The 7329-nt window shown below is 55.2% G+C and overlaps 2 protein-coding genes and 1 long non-coding RNA gene across 4 annotated transcripts in view; 1 reads left to right on the forward strand and 2 right to left on the reverse strand.

Moving 5' to 3' along the window:
- Positions 1–141: 141 nt before the first annotated feature.
- On the reverse strand, positions 142–1408 carry LOC107323587. The gene is made up of 5 exons (XM_015882849.2): positions 1270–1408; positions 1103–1180; positions 832–945; positions 570–711; positions 142–465 (listed from the first exon to the last, which is right to left on the reverse strand). Exons 1-5 carry the CDS (start codon positions 1352–1354, stop codon positions 252–254), a joined length of 633 nt encoding a protein of 210 aa, XP_015738335.1. The 5' UTR covers positions 1355–1408; the 3' UTR covers positions 142–251.
- A 2942-nt stretch (positions 1409–4350) lies between these two features.
- Positions 4351–4739, reverse strand: LOC116654334. Its single transcript, XR_004309506.1, has 2 exons — positions 4665–4739; positions 4351–4593 (listed from the first exon to the last, which is right to left on the reverse strand). It is a non-coding gene; the product is annotated as an uncharacterized LOC116654334 (long non-coding RNA).
- The window catches only part of LOC116654333 (BUB3-interacting and GLEBS motif-containing protein ZNF207-like), a 6036-nt gene continuing 3355 nt past the window's right edge, over positions 4649–7329 (forward strand). The window contains exons 1-4 of one of the 2 annotated variants that reach the window (XM_032448897.1): positions 4649–5372; positions 5487–5549; positions 5647–5718; positions 5818–6367. In XM_032448897.1, coding sequence (XP_032304788.1) covers positions 4673–5372; positions 5487–5549; positions 5647–5718; positions 5818–6110 — 1128 coding nt within the window. In that variant the 5' untranslated portion in view covers positions 4649–4672 and the 3' untranslated portion in view covers positions 6111–6367. Of the gene's footprint in view, positions 5373–5486; positions 5550–5646; positions 5719–5817; positions 6368–7329 lie in introns of those variants that run through there. The other variant, XM_032448896.1, reaches the window with a different exon arrangement.

Consider the following 7329-nt stretch of genomic DNA (forward strand, 5'->3'; position numbering starts at 1 on the left):
ATGAAGAGCTCCTTTCCCTCCAGAGCAGAAGCCATTTCCTATGGGCATTTCACACCCTGCACAGATACAGCCAGGCATCATCCTCTCTCAACAGGCGACTCTTGGAGGACTCACCCAAAAGTGACACAAACAGCACAGTAATGATGTTTTAATTGATTTATTTGATAAATAGAAACCCTGACAGTCACAGCTGATGGCAGAAGCTGTTGTCCCAGGAGGGTGATGTTACAGACTGCAGGGAGGAAAGGCCGCTAAAATCCCCTGTAGGATCGAGGTGGGGGTGGTGGTGGGGGTGGCGGCCGGCGGGGTCTTTCTGGTGGGTAGATGGGGCTGGGGGAACGCGGGGGGGGCGGCATCCGGGCGGGACGTTCTGGCAGTTGAGCCCGGTGGTGCTGACTCCGTCTGTCTGCATATGGTGATCCACCACGGGCAGCAATGCGGGCTTTCGCCATTTCCGTGAGTTGCCTGTAGAGATGGGAGCTGCTGAGGGCACGGCTAAATGCCCCGCTCTCCTTCCGCCTGGAGCAGAAGTGGAATAAAGAGCGTGCTGGGAAGGGGGAGCTACTCACTGGTGTCTCTGCCTCCGCCATCGGATATAAATGAAACAGCCGATTATGGCCAGGATCACGGGAACAAATATATATATAGCGCCCTTCAAGCAATACATGGGGGCATCTCTCAAAAGGATCCCATTGTTGGCTTCTTTATCAGCTGTAAATGAAGGAACAACTCTGGTCAGTTCTGCACCTCGTGCCCAGCAGGTGATCTCAGCAGAGCTCTGCAACAACAGAAGCTCCGACCGTCAGCCATAGAGCTCTGCACGGCCTTCACCTGCAGCGCCAGCTGCTCTCATGTCCTCCGTGTCATCAGGGAAGTTGGAGATGTCCTGTGTGCGGCTGTTGCCCTGCTGAATCACGGGCTTGTCTACAGAATCTCCATTGATCTCTTTAGAAAGAAGGCAGCAGAGTGGGACTGTCAATATCTGCCCTTGTCAGGAGGAGGACATCCTCAGGAGGCATTACTTCTCCAAAGGCATCAGTATTTTGCGTATGTATATGTAGGTCAGTTTCCCAGTTCAGGTAACTGACAGAAATAGACCCACCAGGCACTTCATTTTGTCTGGTCATCGTCCTCATCCTTGGTGAAATCCTTCCCAGTTTCCCAATCCGTCTGACAGGGCCTGCACAGAACGAAGCAGGGCACGTTTCAGACACACCAGCCATTGAACTGAGCGCTCTTTGGGGAAGTCCATCCAGACAGACTACTCACCACTGGGATACCAGCGGGGCTCCAGCACGTCATCCAACTTTGGCTTTGGCACAGACCTCTCTGGAGGCACTTCTACAAGAACCATGAGAGCTTTCCATCATACACTGCAATCCATATCACTGCGGAACGGCACAACTGGTGCCAGGGTGGCTAGGCGGATGGTGGCAAGGGACGGGGCAAGACATGCAGCTCTGTGGCTCTGCACTTACCCATACCGCATCACTCATCCACCGTTTGCTACAACGAGNAGCCAGGCCTCCTCCTCTCTCAACAGGCGACTCTTGGAGGACTCACCCAAAAGTGACACAAACAGCACAGTAATGATGTTTTAATTGATTTATTTGATAATTGCAATAGAAACCCTGACAGTCACAGCTGATGGCAGAAGCTGTTGTCCCAGGAGGGTGATGTTACAGACTGCAGGGAGGAAAGGCCGCTAAAATCCCCTGTAGGATCGAGGTGGGGGTGGTGGCCGGGGGGGTGGCATCTGGGTGGGATATCCAGATGTTTGAGGCCACTTGTCCCATTCGTCATCATATGATCGACCACGGGCAGCACTGCGGGCTCTGGCTGATTCCATGAGTTGCCTGTAGAGATGGGAGCTGCTGAGGGCAATGGAAGAATCCCCCGATCTTCTTCCTCCCAGAGCAGCGCTGGAATAAAGAGCGTGTTGGGATGGGGGTGGGAGAGCTACTCACTGGTGTTTCTGCTCTTCCGCCACCAGTTGCAAATGTAGCCGCAGATTACTAACAGCAGCGCCGTAACCAAAACCATAAAGGCGCCTTTCAAACAGTACATGGGGACATCTCTCACGAGGACCCCATTGGTGGCTCCTTTATCAGCTGTACCTGAAGGAACACCTGTGGTCAGTGCTGCACCTCGTGCCCAGCAGGCGATCTCAGCAGAGCTCTGAGTTTGCCATAAAATGTTCTGGGAGGCCACAAAAAGGAAACGCAACAACAGAAGCTCCGACCGTCAGCCACAGAGCTCTGCACGGCCTTCACCTGCGGCGCCAGCTGCTCTCATTTCCTCCGTGTCCTCAGGGAAGGTGTAGATGGGCTGCGTGCGGCTGCTGCCCTGCTGAATCACAGGCTCATCTACGGAATCTCCATTGATCTCTTTAGAAAGAAGGCAGCAGAGTGGGACTGTCAATATCTGCCCTTGTCAGGAGGAGGACATCCTCAGGAGGCATTACTTCTCCAAAGGCATCAGTATTTTGCGTATGTATATGTAGGTCAGTTTCCCAGTTCAGGTAACTGACAGAAATAGACCCACCAGGCACTTCATTTTGTCTCATCATCGTCCTCATCCTTGGTGAAATTCTTCCTCCCAAAGACCCGCGTCGCCTCATCCCCTGTCTGGAGACCAGGGGCCCGAAGCCTGTCACCCGACAGGAACACGAAGGCCATGGTGCACGTATTTCAGAGCACACCAAGGCCAAATATGACCACCGAAATCTGATTTCGTGTCACCGCGTAGGTTCCAGCCATTGGCGTGAGCGCTCGCTTTGGGCCAGTTCCATTCCAGACAGCACTACTCACCACTAGGGATACAGCGGGGCACTAATTGCCATACATTCTTCAGCCTCAACGTACAAAAAACTGGCTCAGACCCTCGTGACCAGCTCGATCACATCACCCGTCTATAGCACCTGCATAGGTTGTAATCTCTAACATATCGCCCACTTATTTGAGCGATCCATTATGTGGCACGGAACTCTCTGTGGAGGCACTCTCTACAAGAACGCGATGAGAAAGCTATTCCAATCATTAGCATCTGCAAATGCAATATCACTGGTCTTGAACGGGCACAACTTGGTGCCAGGGTGGGTGCAGGATGGGGCACATGCAGCCTCTGTGCGTCTCTCCTTACCCATACCATTCCGAACGTCAGTTCTGCCTGCAGGAGCGGCCGTGGAGATTCTGCATCCATTCAACGCTCTCGTCTATCTATTACGTCTGTAACGGCAAACAGAACGAGCAGCTCGGGTCTCAAACACGTTCATACCTGGCAGTCTTCTCAGATGGAATCTTATATCTATGTTGTATACTACTAGGCACCTTCTCTCCGGTTCAGACACAGCACGCAGCCGTCCGCCGATAACCTGCGGTGGCCTTTGCTGCAGTGGCATTCCGTCGCTGAGGTGCAGGACAATAAATCCCCGTGTGGGAGCTGTTTTATTTTGGAGACTTAGTGAGGAGTTAAGGTGGATTCGTAACAGGGAATACAGGAGTATTAAAGAAGAGGGGGAGCCCCCCAAGGCTGTGCGCTTGCAATCACCTCTGGGTTCCACCTCAGGGAACAGAAGCACCATCGACCAGGGAACAGCGTTAAATGAACCCCGGGGGGGGGGGGTTAAAATTATTTTTTGAATCTACAATAAGAAAACAGACGAGAGAAATTTTCCATTATTAAACGTGTGCAATGCCGTCTTGTTCCATCAAACCCTAGAGCGGCTATTTTTTTTGGCCCCATTCAGTGCCCTTCTTACATTTGGGGCAAGGTCTTTGATGGGTCACAAGGAAAGGGAGTACTGCACTGCAGTGCAGGAGGGAAAGATTACTCTGACCTGGCTTCTTTCCCTTTCTGCCCAGCACGTCCCCCATGCAATGGCCACGGGGACACAGCCTGATTTCTTGCCCCCCATTCTGCTCAGCTTTGCTCACCCACCTGGTCCTGGTTCTTGCCATTGAGCAGCAATGACTTTCCAAAACCCACATGACTGTGCAATGAAGGGAGGAGGACTGATGAGAACGGGCAGAGCGCCAATGGCTCTCCACACTAATCTCAAGCTGTCACCATACCCACGATCACAGCCAAAGCAAATGCCGGTGATGGGGCAGGAACCGAGCAGTGCATGTGACACCAGGGGTAACGTCACAGAGGGACATTGTGAGCTCAGAGGAGAGGGGCTGGCCTCAGCGGTGACGGAACCCCCGCTGCCACTTTCGATCTGCCACGGCAGGTAAGGCAGCAGCTCCTCCTGCTCCTCCACTGCGACCCTCCAAGTGATCCCAGTGCCCCAGATCTCACCCCAGTCTCTATTTGGGCATTTCCCCACAGAGAGAATTCCTCAGTTGATGGTGACGGAGATTCCGACACTTGACGCTGCTTTATTTGTATCCTTTTTGACTCCACCGGACACTGCTGTGATGAATTCCAACAACAGCAGAGCAGTGGAGGTGCCACTGCACCTTGTCTCTGTCCCCACTGTCACCTTTGTGGGACCTCAGGCCTCTGCCCAGCCATGGGTAAGAGGTGTCCAGAGACAGGGAGCGCAGCTTCCTCCTGGGGCGATGCCCCCAAATGTGGTCCAGCTGCCACCTGGGGGGCTACCCCTAAACATGGTCCAGCTGCCAGCTGGGTTACAGCCCCAAATGTGGTCCAGCTGCTACCTGGGGGGATGCCCCCAAATGTGGTCCAGCTGGTACCTGGGGGGCAGCCCCAAAGTGTGGTCCAGCTCCTACCTGGGGGGCAGCCCCAGACTGTCATCCAGCTGCCACCAGCGGGGATGGCCACTAACGTGGTCCAGCTGCCACCTGGGGGGCTGCCCCTAAATGTGGCCCAGCTGCCACGTGGGGGGCAGCCCCCAAATGTGGCCCAGCTGCCACGTGGGGGGCAGCCCCCAAACGTCCAGCTGCCACCTGGGGTTGTCCCCATGGTTGTGGGTCAGCTCCCAGCTGATGGGCAGGAGTTACCCCTCCTGCTGCTCCTCCCTGGGGGGATGAAGCCGGGCATGCCTCCACCAAATGCCCCTGCCCAACACCGGCAACATCCCCAGCGGGCAGGGACACTGCAGCCCCAGCAGCCGATGGGGCTGCGGCCTGGGGCCAGGCTGCATGGGAAGCGCCCGCGGTCTGCAGGCAGCTGCCCAATGCAGACCCCCAGCCGCCCTCTGAAGAAGGTCCGCAGAGAACCACCACGGCAGCATCAGGTCATCACCGTGCGCTGCTCCCTGCGCACCCGCCGGGCACAGGAAGGTCAGCCCCTCGGAGATGCTGTGGTGCAAACAAAGGACCAGGGGAACTCAGCACCCACCAACGTGAGCCCCAAACCCACCACGGCTCCACTCACCTGCAGCACCGCAGCACCGGGATCTGGTGGTGAGTTTGGGGGCTGCAGGGTGGGTTGCAGGCTGTCCGCACCGGGTGGCTGTGGGAAAGCTGGCATTGCCACAAGCTGGCATTGCCACAATGGGGATGTTCTTGCTTTTCCAGCAGCGACACCAAGCTCAGACATCCCGGAGGACATCAAGGATCTCCTGACATCCATGAACAGCTGTGAGTCTGGGGGCTGTAGAGCTTGAAGGGGGTGTTGGCACTGAGTGGCTGTGGGAAGGCTGGCGTTGACCCACTGGGGATGTTCTTGCTTTTCCAGCAGCAGCATCCAACTCTGAGATCCCGGATGACATCTCGGACATGGATGATCTGCTCGCGTGGCTCAACAGAGGTGAGTTTGGAGGCTTCAGAGCTGCTGGGGGGGGGTGTCTGCACCGAGTGGCTGTGGGAAGGCTGTGATCATCATCTGGGGATGTTCTTGGCTTTTCAGAAGTGGCGAGTCTTCAGGAGGTCCCCCAGCAGAACCAGGACCTGGACAGCCAGAGCAGGGCAGAGCTGCTGCATTGTATTAATCCCACGCAGCCACCAAGCCCAGCTGTCCCCAGCCCAACTGAGCTGCACGCGCCGACAGCCCTGTGCAATGGCAGCATCCAGGCCACAAAGAGGAAGCTGCCTCAGGGCCAGGATGCTCCAGACCCAAAGCGCCGCGTTTGGAGAAGCTGGAAACAGCCCATGTGCTACCGCAGGAGACACGGCCAGAGACAGCAGTTAAGATCCCTGTAGCCCTGGGCTCCTCGCCGGCTCCTGCAGCAGCAGCGCTCCAGGGGCTCCAACATCAGCCCCAGCCCTACACCTCCAAACCTGGGCTGTCCACCAACAACACCTTGGACTCTATTTTATTATGTTATTTTATGATATTTTATTTTGGTTTATATTACGTTAAATTTTGTTTTAAACTATGTTATTTTACGTTTAATTCTGTTATGTTAAACTATGTTACTTTCTGTTCAATTACATTTAATTAAATTAATTAAATTAAATTAAATGCTTCGTATTCACTTTGTTACACCTGCACTCCTTCCTGCAGCACCAAAGCCCCCCCAGACCCCAACACCCACCAGGTGATGCTGGTTGTGGTTGCATTGAGCCAAGAGCTGCAGCTCCTCACTGATGTCCTGCATCAATTCTGCTGTTTCCAATGCCCCCATCGCCTTGTTTTGTGCCTGGGGAAGGAGATGGTCACACACTGAGTGCTGACCTGGGGCACTGGGAGGTTAAAGATGGACACAGACAGCGCTGGGGGGCACTGATTTTGCACATGGAGGTTGATGCTGATACTGGGAGGCAATGGGAGCAGCAGGGGGCACTGGGGAGCTTTGGGCAGCACTGGGGGGGTTCAGGCAGTATCAGGCAGCAGGTTTTAACCTCATTAATGCCCCCCAACATCTGCCCCAGGGCAGCAAACAGCCCATTCTTTCCATGGGGGGAGGCTTTCCCCTTGGAGCTGATACCCCTCAGTGCTGCTCAGCTCCCCCCTGGGTGTGATGCATCCCCAGCCCGATGGGGTCCCCTCATTTGTACCCACTAACTCACCGTGGGTGCTTTGAAGGGGCAGGGGGTGGTGGCATCACACGAGGGGAAACTGAGGCACGGGGCAGGTTGAGAGCTTCAGGGCAGAAGCTTTGGGTGAGCATCACAGCGGGACGGGGATGGTTTTCACTCTGAGTCAAAGCTGAGCGTTCCCTTCCTGGAACCAAAGGGTTAATGTCACCCTCCAAGTGTCCTCATCCACGTCCCCCCCCTCCACTTCTCCTTCTCCTTTCTCCCCCTCTGGCTTTTGGGGGATCTCAGCCCCCCATTTCCTCCCACCCTTCGCCCCCCCCCTTTTCTTGCCCCTAAATGGGGAGAGGAGCAAAGGGTCCCCCATTAAACCCCCCTCCCCCCTTCCAAGCTTCTGCTTTTTTTGCCTTTTGGGCCCCAAATGAGTCACTGGGGGATTTTT

Source organism: Coturnix japonica, chromosome 22 (genome assembly GCF_001577835.2).
Source record: "Coturnix japonica isolate 7356 chromosome 22, Coturnix japonica 2.1, whole genome shotgun sequence".
Classification (NCBI taxonomy): Eukaryota; Metazoa; Chordata; class Aves; order Galliformes; family Phasianidae; genus Coturnix; species Coturnix japonica.